This window comes from Acomys russatus, chromosome 30, assembly GCF_903995435.1.
Source record: "Acomys russatus chromosome 30, mAcoRus1.1, whole genome shotgun sequence".
Taxonomy (NCBI): domain Eukaryota; kingdom Metazoa; phylum Chordata; class Mammalia; order Rodentia; family Muridae; genus Acomys; species Acomys russatus.
Window position 1 is genome coordinate 38,121,601 of NC_067166.1, and position 18,627 is coordinate 38,140,227.

At 40.7% G+C, this 18,627-nt stretch overlaps 1 protein-coding gene across 1 annotated transcript in view; it reads right to left on the reverse strand.

The window, feature by feature from the left end:
- Window positions 1-18,627, reverse strand: part of Kiaa0825 (KIAA0825 ortholog) — a 157,027-nt gene that overhangs the window by 26,382 nt on the left and 112,018 nt on the right. The window contains exon 12 of the mRNA XM_051172576.1: window positions 9,901-10,040. Within this exon, the coding sequence (XP_051028533.1) occupies window positions 9,901-10,040 (140 nt within the window). The remainder of the gene's footprint in view (window positions 1-9,900; window positions 10,041-18,627) is intronic.

The following is an 18,627-nucleotide window of genomic DNA, read 5'->3' on the forward strand; positions in this document are numbered from 1 at the left end:
TGACTCTGACAATGCCTGATGCTATTTGATGCCCACTAAATGTAAGTTTAATAGAGAAGTCAGTTATAAAATCAAGTGCTTAATTTCCAGAGGCTCACTCTTTCTGAAGACTCATCTCAAAAACTATTGTGTTTTCTTTTTAGTTTACCTGAAACAATAGACTATCAGAAAATAATGACTCTTCCCTCCTTTAACAAGGACCACTTGAAAAATCAAGTGGGAACTTCTCTGATTTTTCTGTATCTGTTTCTCCATTTCAAAAATGGTCCTAATAATCCAAGTTTCATAAATGAACTAATATATCACACTGAATTGTTGAGAGGAAACACTGCAAAAATCATGATAATAGGATCACTTGTAGTGTGATGTCCAATCTCATGGAATATTATGTACATAGAATTACATGGGAGTACATTAACTACCAAAGGAGACATAGGCGCCTGTTAGTTATATTAGGTATTTTAAGTAGCAGAAAAAGATGGAATATAAAATATTTCAGTCATTGTCAAGCAAGACTGGATCTGCTTCTGTGTAGGTCAAACAGGTAGGCATAAGGCTATTGTGCACTATGTAAAGAGACAAATGCAGATTTAAGTGCCCTCCATATCTGCTTTCAACCCTTGTTCTGAAAATCTCCTGTCTAAACTCTGCTCCCCAGTTGTCCGTCATATGTAAATAAAATAGTGTAACAGCCAGTCGCTGAGCATGGGAGAGAATAGGGCTGGGCTTCCTGCCAGCCAGGGGAGGAAAAGAGATAAAGAGGAAGTGGGGTCCAGGAGACAGGAAGAGAGAGCAGCTGGAAGGAGGAAGCCATAAATGAAAGTTTGTTGGTGATTTTGGCAAAGAGGAAGTCAGACCAGCATGCAGGGTTAAGAAGAGAGTAATAACTACTCAGTATTATGCTGTAAAGCTTAGTAAACAAATTTAGTAGTGCAGTATAAATTATTTGGGTGCTAGCCGGGATAAGAGATAAACTGCTTGCTAAACACACATTTTATAAAGTAACACTGGCAGAAATATCATAGCAAAATACATACTGCTATGTCCCAAACTATTTGTGAAGGCTTTCAATAAGTACTAGTAGAATTTGAAATTTTTTTTTTTTTTTTTTTGCCCAGTTCTCATTTATATGACAGCGGCTAGGGAATTACCTTGCCAGACATATAGATATCCAAAAGAAGGGAAACTTCATCTTGTATAAGACACTATTTTATCATGACAGTCAGTGCTCCCTTTCTACTGTGCTCCCCAAGGATCAAACTCAGATCAAGTCTTGAGGATTTCAGACCAAATGTTGTTTTTTTTTAAAAACCAGTTTTGGTCTTCTGCCATAGCAGCAAGTGTTCTTAACCAATGGGCCATCTCTTCAGCCACTCAATAAAAATGGTTAAAGTGTATGCAGTCTGAACCTAACAAGAAGACAGAGATAAAATGGTGGGCTGCCTCTGTCTTTCTACACCTCACAGTGGCCTTGCTGCTCAACAAGCTGGGGACACCAGCAGCAGGAGCAACATCACCTGGAGCCTGCCCAGCCCTACAGCCTAGGGAATCGCGATCTACAGCATTAGCTGCACTATGAGGCTGTGAGTGTCTGCACCCTAACAACAAAGCCTGATCGATATAATCATACCCTCCCCACCCCCCATGACCATCGACACCTCTGAAGATGCAGCATCCCTGGGGGGGGGGGGTAATTGCTTCTGAGACTATACTGGTTTTTAGAAGACCGCTGATGTCTCCAGGCCAGTCCGTTGTCATTCCCAGAAAGGACTTTGGCAAACACTAGTATAAAAACACAGAGGTACTCCCTACTGCTCTCAGGAAGTACATGCTACAATTTCAATTAAGAAAACATTGACTAATCAGAGTCCTGTAGTGCAACTGTAATTACTGCAAACACTGGCAATAACATCAATGTTAGGTGAGCTAAGAACACTGAGAAGGAGCGCAACTTCACTTTAAGGCATTTTCTAAAATGGGGTTCTGATTACACCTATGACGTGGTATACATATGCACATGTGCACCACAGCGAAAGATTAAGCTAGCTTCTGCCATAATGTCTGATATTACATAGGATTATACCACATGACAGAAAATTATACTACATGACAAGACAATTTGAGCTGATTCAATAACTTTAGGTCAACTGTTACTCAGTAGTCCCAGCCAAGCCTTAGGTCTCTCTAGATCTGCTGTTTCCCTGTCATCTTTGTGTATTTTGTAACACGGATGAACACACAGAGCACACTAGGACAATCATCTGTTACTGCAGTTGCTGATTGCTACCTAGAGTTACTCTGCACCGTAACTTGCTATACATCCTGTGACTTTGCTTGATGCCTTGTGGTTTGGAGGGCCGATGCAAACCCCCCTGAAGCCGGTGGCATGAGTCCAACACTGCTGCTTCCTACTAGTGGGGCAGCCTGCTTTTCCTTGGTATCTCAGTTCCCTCAAGTGGGGTGTACCAACAGTACTCTCATAAGAAGTCAGTGAAAGAACACATTTAAAGTCTTGAAAACCAAGGCCTGGGCCATCTTAAATAGCACATATTTGCCATCTTGCTTTTATATTGTGGTGGACTATCACTAGAAGGCAAGAAATGCCCATTGGGATAACTTTGCGGACAACAGGCAAAGAAAGGCATGTTAGCTCTACTTCATCCAAACATCACTTAGCAGGAAAGGCCACTCAGCTGACAACTGGGAAACTGTGAAATTTTGTGTAAGGCCTTGTGTAAAAGCCTTACATCCCACTTGGTCTCAGCAAAATGACTGCCCTGAGATTTGAAAGTCAAAAATTCAACATGGCGTCTTATAATTAAGAGCCTTTTGAAACATGGAGGCTTATTTCCTTTGGATTCAACATGATCTAACTTAAGACTGAAGAGATGCCGTAGTCAGGTGACTGGAATGGATATAAGGAGGGTCACAAGTCACCTACCATTAAAATCAGCTGGTTTTTTTTTTTTTTTAAATCAGGGTATAGCAACTTGAAAATACTTTGTTTTATACTAGAGAACTAGTCATCTATGGCAAGACTATGGTTAGAAGATGTAGGCAATGTAACACATTTTCTATTAATTTGTTTAACTTTATTTTCTGACCCTCAACAAAAATAACTATTTCCGTATATGTTTGGCTGACCATTTTAAAACAAATAGAAATTCTGATAAAACCTTTTTAACTGAAAGCTGTAGATACCATTCACACATTGAGATGTTTCTGACTTTATATTATATAGTTACCAGGAAATTTTACGTTAAGTGTACTGTACTTGAAATAAAGTAAAGCCTGTTTTAAACAAGACTATATACATGACTATATAGACTAAATATATGTTATACTGAGATTGTGTATATATAAAGTTATATATATATATCATATATTTACATATACACACATATATAACTTTCCCAAGCCAATTAAACCTAAAATTAAGCTTTCTTAGTTAAACCAAAAAGAAATTATTTATAAATTAAAGCCCTCTCATTAAAAAGAAAAGAGTTTTGTTGCTTAATTAATAAGAATTTTGTTAATTAAAAAAGTTTTGCTTTCCTAAACATATGGTCAAACAAGTAAATTATCTTTGAGACTTTAATTAAATGAAAAGACAATTGCTGTAAAAATTAGTACAAATACACTTTTAAAAACATCATTACAGTAGTTAATAACATCCCATAAGTATGCTGTTTCTGACTAAAAATGACAAGAATTCTACAGGAGCTTAAAATAGTGATTGTTCACCTGACTTGTAAATTCTGCCATTTCATCTTCAAGATATTTGAATTAGCTAGAAAAAAAATCAACAGGGAAAATACCAAAGCTGCCACATAAAATAAATAACCTTTACAATAAGTGATATGTATTTGAGCAGTTGAGAAAATACACTAATGTTTTACATCAGAAGCATTCCTGAGATTGCAAGTCTTTCCCAAACAACATCATTCTATACAAACTAGGGATTGGCCATTGATTTTGAAAAATACACGGTGGATTTATTTATTTTAAAAATCCAGTTTATGAGCCGGGCGTGGTGGCGCACGCCTTTAATCCCAGCACTCGGGAGGCAGAGGCAGGCGGATCGCTGTGAGTTCGAGGCCAGCCTGGTCTACAAAGTGAGTCCAGGATGGCCAAGGCTACACAGAGAAACCCTGTCTCGAAAAACCAAAAATAAAATAAAATAAAAATCCAGTTTATTATTCATATGTATATTTGCTTTTCCTTTACTAAATTGTTATCAGTAAAGTAAAAAAAAATGTGAGCTCAAAAAAAACCAAACCAAACAAAACAAAACAAAAAATGCGAGCTCTGATTTTTCCAGATTGTTCCAGATTGGTACAAAAGGAGTAAGGCAGATAACCACCAGATACAAACCCTTCAGTATACTATGATGACCAGGGTGCAAGATGGGCTAGTGGCACACAGCTTAAGAGAGTAACCAATGAATATTTGATTGGATTTAAGTCCCACTCCATGATACATGGCCAACAACCAGAATCTAGAGAGGCCAGAGTCATAGCAGAAAGCCTAATACCACTGTTCTACTAAGGAAGCAGCAATACCATGACTCCAACTGACATTTGGCTGTCACCAGAGCAGCTTCCTCTTGCAGCAGATGGGAACAAATTCAGAGACAAATAGCCAGATAATGTGAGGAGAGTGAGAGACCCTGAAACACACAGCCTAAAGGGGACATCGCCACCAAACTCTTCCCCTTAGGGTTCAGGGAGGAAGCAGAAAGAGTGAAAGAGCCAGAGGGGATGGAGGACACAAGGAAACAAGGCCCTCTGAATGCAAATATGAACTCACAGAAACTATGGCAGCATGCACAGGGCCTGCAAGGCTCTTTGGCAGATGGAGTTCCAGCACTGTGACAAGTGGGCACGAGCCCCATCCCCATCCCAGAAGCTATCTCCAAGTGAAAACCACTCAGACATGAAAACCTAGTTCTCTCCAACAGAGTTTCACTGGGGATAACGGCCATTCTATTTTTAAAAATATTTACTTATATATATTTAATGTACAGTTGGTGTTTGGCCTGCATGAATGTCTATGTAAGGGAGTCGGATCCACTAGAACTTGAGTTACCAACAATTGTAGTCTGCCACATGGGTGCTGGGAACTGAACTCAGGTCCTCTAGAATGCAACCAATGCTCTTAACCACTGAGCCATCTCTCCAGCCCGTACAAGCCACTCTTAAAGGCAGGCCCCAGGCCCAGAAGTAAAATAAACTTGATGGCATTCTAGGAGGTTCTTTGTCTCATAGTTATGTCAGAACTTAGAGGTCCTGCTATAATAATATTAATAGAACTATATTATTACAATAATAGCCATAGTATGGCTTCCGGTTTTGTGTTTTTATGGGATTCTTGTATGTAGTTTCCTTAGTGCTTTTCCTTTGGCTCGTTTTCTTCTGTTTATGTGTGTGTTTTGTCCTATTCTGAATTGTGTGGTTTATATTATTTTATTATTAACCTCTAGGTGGCTGCTTGATTACTGCAGAGAGAGACAGACAGGTCATGGTATCAGGTGGGGTGAGGGGAGGGAAGATTCTTGAAGGAGTTAGGTTAGGAAAAGCTGTAATCAGAATATATTGGGTAAAACATCTACTTCCAATAAAAGAGAAAAAAACAGAAAAAAGAACTTAAATGTTATACTTATAAACATAATAAAATATCATTAGAATTCTGGAAATTAATAAAAACAGAAGATCTGAGTATGCCCCAGTCCTTTATAAACAATACAGGTTTTGCAAATAAACTGTGCCTGTCATCTGATATATTTATTATCATTTATTATTTAGGAATAAGATTACTCCTAACAAGTTACCTACTGTCCAAATACTTGCTAACATTATTTAAGGAACAATAACTAGGAGAAAAGCTTGAACGCATTCAGTTGTAAAATTTCCTATATCATTTTTTGCAGATACAGAAAGCCAATATATTAATTTCAAGTGTTCTTATCTTTAACATGATAACAAGAGCTATGGGTTATTAGCTTTCTGTTGCTAAGAACATCAACTTCAAGGAGCAGACGTTTGTTACGGCTTATAGTTTCCATGCTTGGTCCCTTTAGCCCTGAAGGTCATGACCCAAGGACTCAGCTCCTTCAACTAAGGCCTACTTCTTAGGATGGGCTTCCCAAGCGCCCACCAAGTCAGGAACCAATCAGTGGATTCCATTAATGAAGGCAGAGCCTTCCTCATCCAATCATTGAACAACACCTTTATGGGACATTGCACATCCAACTGTAACAAGTATTTGCTTCATAAGGATCTAAGAATAAAATTGTATAATAAATGTAAAGTGCCTGGCAATCACATGACACCAATTGTATTCACAATTATATACATACACATATATATATACATACAAACACACACACACACACACACACCTGTTATATACATGCAAAATGTTGGTTACTTGAGGTTTGTTTTCCTCCTAGAAGAGTAGAGCTACAGCCTGTAGCTTACAAAGTTGCTTTAAAGGGAACTCTGTGAGACTCGAGTGCTCAAGAGCTGAGGGAAAATCAGAAGCAGGTTTTGGGAGAGGTGGGCATGGAGCGCTCAGGAGGTCGGCTCAGCTTTGGCTATCCATGGCACGGCAGACAGGATCCTGGTACAGCCTTGGAGGAAGGGGATGCTCTGGAGGCAAGGTGCGCCCCTGTAGGCTACCAGACTACCACCCGTTTTGTAAAATTTAACTGGCCGGCAGGAGCTCATCATTAAAGCTGACCTCCTACAGATACCCAAAAGGCTCCTATTCTACACCTGCTATTAAAGAAATATGGAATGTGGGTCTTTAATGTCGAATACCATAAAACCTGTGTTTAGGACAAGAATTCAAATCTTTTCATCTTCCCCACTTGTTAGGACTTTTATGTTTTTTGTTTGTTTGTTTTTTGTTAATTTTGGGTTTGTTTTTGGGTTTTTTGTTTGTTTGTTTGTTTTTGGAGACAGGGTTTCTCTGTGTAGCCTTGGCTGTCCTGGACTAGCTTTGTAGACCAGGCTGGCCTCGAACTCACAGAGATCCACCTGTCTTTGCCTCCCAAGTGCTGGGATCAAAGGCATGCACCACCACGCTCGGCTTTTTTGTTTGTTTGTTTGTTTGTTTGTTTTGTTTTGTTTTGTTGTTTTTTGTTTTTTCAGACAGGTTTTCTCTGTGTAGCCTTGGCTGTCCTGGACTTGCTTTGTAGACCAGGCTAGCCTCGAACTCAAACTCAGTGATCCACCTGCCTCTGCCCACAAAGCTCTGCGATTAAAGGCTTGTTTTAAACCCACCCCAGAAAGTAAAATCTTTGCCATACCCTTCCCTGCATTCCAGGCTTTGGTGGTAAGGACCTGAGACCCCTTTTCCCATCCTCCTTCATTTCAGGTCCCCCAATTTCATGCACCAATTGAACGAGGTGGGAGCCCAGCCAATGGACAAAAGACAGTCACCAACCCATTTAGAATAAAACCCAAGGGTACTTCTTGTCTGCATGTTACTTTTCTTAGCACACTGAGTACATTTTTGCTTTATCCAGACACTTCAATTGGAGTGGTGGTCTTTGTCTTTGCAACCCCAAACCTATTTCTAACAGTGTCAACAGAATACACTTAGAGGCAAAATAATCACAGCTTTTATTTAAAAAAAAAAAAGAGGAGGGGGATTTTTAACGTTCCATTTTCCTTGAGCCAAAATTTAATGACACCTGCCTCTGTACTGGTGCCTCTGGCAACCTGAGAGTTTCTCTTCCTGGTGGAAAGTGCTTCTTACCTGTCTTGTGGGTAAACATTTATCTGTTGTAGCCTTTGCCTCAGGTGTCCAATAAATTGTAACATGGACACAGGCATGGAGTTAATGAAATTAGCCCTACCTCTCCCTACCCATTCAGCCAATCTGTAAATAAATCCATTTTCTTTTATCGATTTTGTTTTCTAACTTCTTTTAAAAACCAGAAAAAAAGCTAAGGTAGTGGGTTTATGTACCTAAGTGCCTGTTTGGAGAGTCCTTAGGGGGAAAAAAAAATCAATATTCTCCTGAGAAGCACACCCCCTAGGTGGCTTTTGGGAAATGAACAGGAAGGTAAGAGGTAGATTTGGGAAATTGGTCTTAGCAGCTGCTAAGTACTTGCTGGGTATGATGGCTATCCTTGGCTGTTAACTGGACTACATGTGGAAGTAACTAAAACACAAGTGGCTGTGAGGGATGTTTTTCTTACTTGAACCATCTGCAGTGGGAAGACCTGTGTCCAACCCAGATCTTTGAGGTGGGGAAGATCACCTTTGATCTGGGCCACATCTTCTGCTGGCAGGCCATATAAGCATGTGGAAGGAGGAGGTTTGCGTTCTCTTTGTCTGCTTGCTCTCCCCGTGCTAGCAAGTCCATTTCTTCACTGGCTTAGGGAATCTAGCATAGAGCTTTGTGGACTAAACTACTACTGGACTCTTGGACCTTCCATTCACCAGCTGCCATTGTTGGGCTAGCTGGACCATAGACTGTAAGATGTGTGTGTGTGTGTGTGTGTGTGTGTGTGTGTGTGTGCGCGTGTGTGTGTAATATATGATACATATAATATACATATATACCAGGCTCTTGAAAACTGATAAAAGGAGAATTGTTTGAGGGCCTCCAGCTAAGAAAATCTACTGTGGTGAAGTATAAAGGGAGCACACATATGAGGCTTTGGACACAAGGTGTTTAGCATGTTTGTGGTACATTGTACAGGAATGATTGGGCCGGGGTGGCAAATCAAAAGGCCAGAAAACTAGTCTACTTTCAACAGCATAAGGACTTGTATGTGGTCCTGCATATACTAAGGAGCTGGACAAAAACGAGTGTGACTTGAGAAAGTTGGCTAGTCTGGGTTCCTGTGTGGTGTGGAAGGGGAGTCCACATAAGTGACATGGTGAGAATGCTCTCCATAGTGACTGATGGGACACGGCACTGCACTCATGCAGCACTAGTTGTCGTTTTCTTAAACACTGAGCTATCTCTCCAGCCCTGTAATAATTTATTTATTTTTATTTTATGTGCACTCGTGTTTTGCCCGCCATGTATGTCTATGTGAGGGTGTCAGATTTTGGAGTTGTGCGCTGCCATGTGGGTGCTGGGAATTGAACCCTGGTCCTGTGGAACAGCAGTCAGCGCACCTAAGCACCGTCCTTGTCATTTTCTAAGATAGTATCGGTAAGAAATTTTAATTAAGAGATGCATGGTGACCAGGTGTGATGGCGCACACCTTTAATCCCAGCACTTGGGAGGCAGAGGCAGGTAGATCGCTGTGAGTTCGAGGCCAGCCTGATCTACAAAGCGAGTCCAGGACAGCCCAGGCTACACAGAGAAACCCTGTCTCAAAAAACAAACAAACAAACAAAAGAGATGCATGGTTTCCTACTCCTCAATCTTAACTCATACTTTTCTTGAACTTTACTTCTCTGTCGGAAGTGGAACTGACTGTCGGCCACAGCTGCTGGCTTGCTGGCTTGAAGCACTCTTCAAGGTAGACTAAAATTTCAAGTGCTGCTCTAATAAAATTTCTACGTATTTATTATCCAATTCAGGTCTGCATTTTGAAAATATAGCTGCCTTCTTCCACTTCTCTTAGGCATTTCAGCCCCCTGAATGTTGGTACTTTCTCTATAGTGGCACTTGTGACTGGCCAGCATCAGGCAATACATCCTTTAACTTAGAATTCCTGAAATAAACAGATAATCAGGTTGGTAAAGCAGGTCAGTATTTACCCCGCTGTGCCTGCCCAGACTTGCAGCATGTGTATTTGATGCGTATTTGTCTACCCTTCCGGCAATGCTCAGGTAGGGCAAAATTTCCAGTCAGTCTGAACGTGAACTTGTCGGTTTTGTTTGTGTTTGTTTTTGTTCTTAGGAGGATCTTGAAACTACAAATATTCACCTGAGCTGTTTAGCAGGATTCTCGGTATGAGGCCGCCACTGTGAAGCAGGGTCTTCAGAAGTAGGTTCCACTTACAGCATGGCTGGGCTAGGAGCAGTTTCAACTGACCCTGGGCATCCAGTCCTCCGGCTGATGGGGGCCTTTCAAAATACAAGATAAGGTGGAGTAATGAGGTTAATCTATCTATGAAATTAATAGCCTTAAAGTTCAGATGGAATGCTAACTCCTTCAAATGTCAATTTCTCCCGGATCACTCTGAAGAAAAAAAAAACAAAAAACAAAACCACAAAACGCTTTCATGCTTGCTTACTTTAGAGTAGCTCAGGGAAGGAGTTACATTTAATCTTAACGAACTAAAAGCGAATTAACGCTTGGTAGCCTGCCAAACTCAAACTGATACAAAATCACCATGCCTATGTTTTAGAGAGCTCTCTTTCTCGCTTTGTTTCTGGGAGAAAAGAAAAACCACTCCTGATTTTATCGTGAATGTCTTCGTGTGCTTACTCATTGGAGGCACAGTGGCTGCCTGCTGTATATTCCTAGCTTCTTTTCTTACTTCGGGAAACATGTTCCCTGGAGCCCCTGAATACTTGGAACTTGACTTTATACTGAAATTGCTGGTAAAACTAAAGGAATTCCAAACTTCTGTGAAGTGTCGGCCGCGATCTAATTCTTTAATAAGAAAAATCCTTAAATCAACATGAAATTATCAGAATTAATGCTGCCTACCACTCACCCTGTGACCTACTTAAGAGAAATAACTCCAAGTAAACAGGCTTCCGCTTTCTGGTCTGTCACTAGTTTTGAACAGAACCTCAGCTTCCCCAGAGAGCTGCTTTCTTTTCCTCCTATGAGAGCACCAAGTCAGAAAGTGGGAACTACCAGTCCTACTGCTCAGCTTTGCCTTCTAAAATGCCCCAATTTGGATTGCTTAAAGGTCCTAAGAGAGAGATGAGCTTACAACAACCACAGGCACGGGAAACAGACCTACCCTGTGGTGGCGACTACAAGGGCCAGCAGTCTCAGTGGTGGTTAGCTGGTGGCCAGCCACCCAGGGAATCATTGCTGAATGATAGTGCAGCAAACTGTCCTCTCTGCCCTTGGCTGTGCGCTCCTCTGACATTCCAACTTGCACAACATCAAGTCACACCTTTCCTTCACCATGCCAAGGTGTGAGTTGATGGTGTGCAAGTTGGATTGTCAGAGGAGTGTGGAAACCCATGCCAAATTCTGCCATGTCAGAAATCCTGTGCTTAGGCTGTATGCTGTGACCTTCAAGTTGCTGATCTTTGCCTCCCGAGGTCTTGTGTTCTAGGCTATCCTTGGACTAGTTATCTTTGAAATAAGTAGGGAAATCCCAACTTGGAACCACCCAGAGGATCAAGGAAGTTCTTACAGGGAACCACCCAGAGAACTAGGAAGTTCTACAGGGGCGATTTAGGCTATTGCATTCTTGCCCGGGGGCTAGGGTGAGTGAGATAAGAATAGATCCTATTGACCTTGCTCTATATATGTTCCTGCTAGTCGGCAATAAAGCGAATCTTGATCAGAAATTTCCTGACTTGATTAGTTGTTTCTTGCGGGCTGGGACCTGACAGAGAAGCGCACAGCCAAGGGCAGAGAGGACAGTTTGCTACACTGTCACTCACCAATGATTCCCTAAGCCGTTGACCACCAGCTAACCACCACGGAGACTGCTGACCTCTGGCTTTTTAACACTTGGTTCCCAGGTCTGAAAAAGTAACATGAGGAGAGAATGAGCAAAAATACAAATCTGCTAATTGTTTGTTTCCCACTCTCAAGCCCAGGCTGGCTCAGAACTTAAAACTCTCAGTATAACCCAGTCTTGCCTCAAACGCAAGGCAATCCTCCTGCCTTGGGATGCCAAATACTGGGAATATCAGTATGAACCATCAGTTCCGACTCTAGTTCTTGAGCTTTCTCTCATTAGAAATTGTGGAGGGCAGGGCACATACATTGGTGCCCTAACAGGTCTCCATAGGAAACCCAGCTGCATGGGAAGGGTTGGGACCCCTGCAGCAGGCAGCATCTTCTCAGCTGAAGCAGTAGAACAGGAAACCCTTCACATACTGTTCCTGCCTCTGGGTATGTAAACTCATCCAACATTGCCCTTGACTTGCTACCAATAATGGGACAAATGTTTGTGGTGCTCCAACATCCAAATGCTTACACTTCAATTGCAATGTGGTATCATCTGAAGATGGAGCCCCTTTAGGGCAAGGTTGGGTCAGGAGATGGGGATGTCACAAATAGGATTAGAGCATATTGCAGATGTTCAGCTGACGTTACTGATTGACTGGCTTGATTTGTTAGCCTTTAGATGCATAGACAAGGGAAAAAAATAAAAAGAACTCTGCATTTAGAGCAAGAGAAAGAGAGAAGGATCAAAGATATAAATAAAGAAAATGTAAAGCATCTCCTTGGCTTGGCATCGGAAACACTTCACAACTTCATAGTGCACAGAATTCTCTAGTCTGTACTTAAACTTTGATCCAATTCGGGCTTTCCTTGAGAAGTTCTTGTAACTGGAAGCAAGAGTAACTCCTTGGGCATCTGGGCAATGTGAGGGAGGGGATTCTGCCATGGGTGGCCTACGAAGTAAGAAAAGTTAAGAAACTCAAGTCTCAGACTGGAGGAGTCAAGGCCGTGACTTCTGAGCATGTTAGGAATTCTGAGTCACTTCCTACTCAGTGTGCTGGCTCTCAGAAGAGCTTCTAACAGGGTTCCAAAAGACACAGAGGCCATCGCTACTTCCTTCCTGAGCCTTGGCTGCTGGGTACCAAGAAGCCCTGCAGGGATGCAACAGATGGAAAGCAGCTGGGTGGTGATGGGTTACAAGTGTATTTGGTTTGCAAACCTTTCCTATCTACCTACATACCGTTCTTGAGATAACGACACAGCTGAAGGACTGCTTTGCTGGAATTCATAGTGAGAGTCTCTGACAGACAGAAGATGGCAGGGGCAGGATCATGGTGGGGAAGCTGAGTACAAAGTGGGATTCTGTATCTGTTGAAGAGTTTAAAACAGGGGAGTTTCCTGATATGGCTGCAGTGCAGTAAACTGATAGAAGATAACTGGTGTTTTCAACTGAGTCCCTTGGTCATAAGACAATATAACAATGCCATTTTATCTTATCTGAATACCTGGTTAATAATAAGATTCCTCCTTTAAGAGATGGTAAGCTGTTCACTGAAATGCACCTTAATTCTTGGATCTTTCAACTTACCACAGATTTTGAAATGTACAGTAGAATGAAATCACTATGAGGAAAAATAAAATAGTACAAACATTCCTCAATTCCCAAGCTCTGAGTAATGAATGCACTGAAGAGTCGGTATGGGCATGTGGAGAAGCATATGTTCACTCATCCTCCTAGCTGGGAGAGCTGTGAAAGTGAGATCAGTCTGAAAAACCATGACAGAAAGGGAAAACCCGTGTGTGTGTGTGTGTGTGTGTGTGTGTGTGTGTGTGTGTGTGTGTATCAAATGTGTACATGTCAGATTCTACTATGACACACAGAGGAGAACAAAAATTTACAAATCCTTCAAAACTCATACACGTTGTCCTTGAAGACAGAATGAATTCATGGTTGGATTGTACTAAATTTATATTCCAGTAAATGCTGGGTTTCTGGGCCATGGATTGCCCCCTCCCCCAATTACTCAAAGCCAGAAGTAATGAGGTTCAATCTTTATTGGTTTATGGAAAATAAAAATTTCTATGGAATAATCATGAAACCTTTTAGCTCCACCTTAGCTGTATGACAGACTATAAAGCAGCTCATTTATAATTTCTCTAGTCTTTTCTTTTTTTATAACTAATCATGTGGATTTTTTTTTTTTAACCAGTAAATTAACCCCACTCGTAGCACACACTTTTTCTACTTTTCAACTCTACTATAGACCCAGGCCACGAGACACTTACGCATCCTACTCAAGCTCAGGTTTCATGACCATAAATTAATATATCCTACCAAATATGAATCGTGGAGAAACTACTACTAGATGGTGAAATTAACTATGAAATGCACAACTTATGGATACATCCAGCACTGACTTTTATGGTGTTGACTCCAACAAACTACGCACGTGGAGGCACCAGGGGGTGGAAGTATAAGTCTCTTTTTCAGAAGTTTGTGGTGATCCACTAGGAAATCATCAGCTTTACATCCCCATGGCCTCAATCCTGTAAGTTCTCTGGGAGAAAAAGCCCAACTGTTTTGATTGGTGTAGGATCAGAGGATGCTCTGAGTAAAGGTATGAGAAGCAGATGAGTTTCCCAGTGAATGTGTGCTGCTGTCATGAGCATACTGACCCCGATACGTCTAACACACGAGAGCTGCCAAAGCCTTACTTAGTCTGAGTGGGGATATAGACACTGGATGCAGAAGCTATCAACCACGGCTTCCTCCTCCAGGATGCCTGAAGTCTGAGACTGTTCTGCTACAGAGACCTTCTACAGAGATTAAGACTGACTCCTAGTTTAGCTGTAAACCATAAACCCATCTCTTCACTTCAGATGTAGAAAACACACTGAGTCTCCCACTGTATATCAATCAAAGCTTATGGGTTGACCCTAGCTTTTCTAAGTAAGTGTGTGTGTGCGCGTGTGTGCGCGTGCGTGCATGCATGCGTGCGTGTATGTGTGCGTGCGTGCGTGCGTCCGTGTGTGCATGCGTGCGTGTGTGTATGCGCGCGCACACATTTCGTTTCCATTCCCTCACGGCCTCTGTGGGATCAACCTTTGAGGATGAAGGTTTTAATGACTCCACTGGAAAAGCAACATAAGTCAGCAGACATGATGAACACTAATGACAAAAGACAGACTAGCTAGTAAAAGAACTTTTTGATGATTATCACTTGCAAATTAAAAATCAAACAAACAAAAATCCTCACCTGAAACAGGAACTACTCTAGTTGTCTTAAATGTTAGTCTGTATTTAAACTTTTTTTAATGGGGAAGAAATTGAGATGGATTTTTCTCTGTATGGCACTCTTAGTCCTAGAACTTGCTCTGTCCAAGAACCAGGTTAGCCTCACATTTTGCCTCTGTCTCCTGAATTCGAGGATTAAAGAAGAGCACCACCAGACCTTGCTAAACTTTCTTGTTTCATTTCTCTTCATTTTTCTTCTCTTTTCTCTTCTCTTCCTTCCTTTCTCTCTCTTTTTAGAAGCTGTGACCATTCTTCATCATAAAGAATCAATGATAGGACTCAGAGAACCTAGCATGGGAAATAGATCTCAATAGTATAGTGAACAGACCATTCAGGAAGTCAATGACCTCTTGGCCTGTGCTAGATGAAATGCATACAACTTTAATCTCCCTTAACTTCTGGGCAAGATAAAATATAATGCCAGTAAATTAAAACTCCTAGAAAAGAGCTAGGGAATAAAATTCAGTTGGCAGAGCGCTTGACAAGCATGCACAACTCCAAGTAATTCCCAGCATCTCAGGAACCAGATAATCTTATCACATACACAGGTGTGGAGATGACACATGTAATCTCAGAACTGGGGAGGACCCGAAATTCATGGTCATCTTCTGCTTTACAGCAAGCTCAGGGGCATTTTGGGATACATGACATCTTTTCTACAAAATACTTCCAACCAAAGGCAGACACTGGGAGTCGTTTAGGTGTATGATTCAGAATCCTTATTCTTTTGGTTAAATAACTGGAGCTGTGTGTTTTACATTGTTTTTTAAATTCTTGCCAGTTTCACAGGTCCCACCTATAAACAAAAAACCTCCAGGCAACCAAGGAATGCAGAGAGCTGAGGAAATAACCTTTCCCAGGGAAGGGCTCTCTGATTTTTACCCAATACTAAGTGGACCAAGCAGGTTGTATTCATATGTTTAGACACACACACACACACACACAGAGACACACACACACACACACACACGACAGTAACAAAGAAAAAAAGGTAATGATTGCTAGAGAAAATGAATGAGGTGCATGCATGGGAAGAACTGGAGGGAGAAAAGAGATGAAGGGAGGGAAGGAAAAAAAACTCACCCAAGTCTCATGTTCAGCTAACTTGCTCAATAGTTGACTTGAAAGATGACACAAACCTCTTAGCTTCACCCTCTTTCCCAGTGTTCCCTCCACTTAGAAAATAAACTACTTTCATTTGAATCTTTGTGTTGGGGTCTGCTTCTCAAAAATATTAAAATTGGGATATGCATGAAGATACTGTATCTCTTTTTAAAAAATAAAAAACTTATTTTTAATTTATATATTCACTTTGCAACTATCTGGATTGTGGCCTCATGCTTCCTCTCCTCCTGTTCACTTCCTCCCACCCTCTTCATCCTATTCCCTCTCCCCTTGTCCTCAGAAAAGGGGAGCCATCCCACAACAGTCCACCTCAACACATCAAGTTGCATCAGGGCTGAGCTCATTCTCATCCACTGAGACCAGGCCAGGCAGCCCATCCAGGGTGACATGATCAAAAGCAGGTAACCCACTCCACTTGCTAGGGGGCCCACAAAAAGATCAAACTGCCCATCACCACATATGTGTGGGACACCTAGGTCCAGTCTATGCATGCTCTTTGGTTGGCTTCCATCACTATAAGCCCCCATGGGTCTGTGTTTGTTGACTCTGTTGGGCTTCTTGGTGTGTTCTTGTCCCATCTAGGCCCTTCTATCCTTCACTCCCACTCTTCCACAGGATTCCCTGATACTCACGTTTCTCTTTAGATCATATCAATCTTTTGCCTTTTACTGTATCTCTCAATCTCTGTTATAAGAATATTGAACAAAATTCCTGATTGCTTCATGGTTCTTCTTGCTGTATGAAGTTTATTGTATTTATGTGTAATAAGTGTAAGGAAAAAAAAAGAAAAGAAAAGAAAAGAAAAGAAAAAAAGAATATTGAACAACTACTCCAAAGATGTTTAGTTAATAGATATGGCTGCTTTAAATCCAGGTCTCTCGGACTTCAAACCCGTGCTCATTCCTTTAGCTCATGTTATCCCCCATTAATCTTGATGGATATTTGGTGGGAAAATTACATTTTCTGGCAAAGATGTTTGGCTTCATTCAAACCTCCTGATGGAAGATACCAAGTTTTTAACCCCAAATTGAGTTTGGTCTTAGGGCTATGTCCCAAACTGGAGCCATGTTATTTAAAGATATAGTGAATGATTTCAACCAGATGGCTTCTGGCATGTATCACTGAGACAAATTTATACCAGAAAGCATAAAGTACATTACTCAGAGAACAAAGCCGAGAACATAACTCAAGACAACCTGAGGGTCATGATCCTGACGGGGGAAGCAGAAGCAAGGAAGTCCCCGCATTATGACATAACTCTTCATTTCCCATAACTTATCTTTCAACATCTTACCAAGAAAATAAACAAAGGGAACTTTTATGTCACTGTGATCTTTCTCCAAGAAGATAATTTTAGTACCTGAGAAAGAAGTTAAATATATTAAAATAAAGATATTAAAAACTCAAAATATAGTCTTTACCACTTTAACCAAAAGTATAAAATTTTCATGTAGTCAGCATTGCAAATATTTGCAAATATAAATAAATAAATAAATAAATAAATAAAATGAGTATAGCTGAATTTTTATAGTATTTACAATTAAAGATGAATGAACAAGTAGACATTGGGTGATGCTCATCTGTATAGACATGTGCAGAACTTGCCTTGACAGCCAAGCTAAATTTATCTATATTTACATTCTTTAAAAAAAGATTCTAGGTGTCCATCTCCACACCTGTGCAGGTGGTGTTGGGAATTAAAATTGGGGTTTGTTCATCATGGAAAAAAACTCCACTAATTGTACCTCCTGCCTCTTCTCCAGGCATTTTAATTACCTGGCATTATAGCAGATATTGTGTAAAATTTAAGGAAATTCCAGTTGCACGCATCTCTTACTCTTCGGTTCGTCTAGTATGAACCCAGAGGTAAAGACAAGAGAAAGTAGAGTCATTAACAAGTCTGTTTCAGGTTAATTAACTTTAATTTTTAAGATAATACATTTCATCCATGAGTTTAGGGGTCTCTCTGAAGTCCTAATATAGCCATGTGTCAGTAAGACAGTGCAGACCAAGGAGTCACTAGCCACACTTTTCAGAGGCCACGTTATCCCTCTGGAGTCAATGGCTATTAATCAGTCTGTGATCACCAGATAAGCCCTACTACTGAGAGTTCCAAAGATGTTTGCTCTAACACCACACTTCTGATAAGTGTGGACATCATGTGGGAAAGCAATTCAATTTTCTTTCCACGTTATCACCCTCGTAGTAGATCCTTTTAACATGTTTAGATAATTGGTAAAGTCTGCCACTCGCTGAAACAGCTCTTTACTGACCAATTGTTATGAATGGCTGCCTAGGGAAGCACACTGGCTCATTTAATTCTCATAACCCTCCCTTGAGAATATCCTGGAAAGTAAGGGAAGAAGATAGTTTTTGATAGATGAAATAAATAATAGTTTTACATGGAATGTTTAAGTATATCAGAATAAGATTGTATAATATTTATGTCTCAACTTCCTCATCAAAACATAACATGAAACGGAAGCTTCCATAAGTTAACTTATTTTCCATGATCATGATCACAAGAACAAACAAATACAGAACACACATTTGACTGTTGTGAAAACCTGTAGTTGTCTGTATGATCACAATACAGTCTCAATTACTTTATTATTTACATAATACTTTAAATCATTATAGAAAAGAAT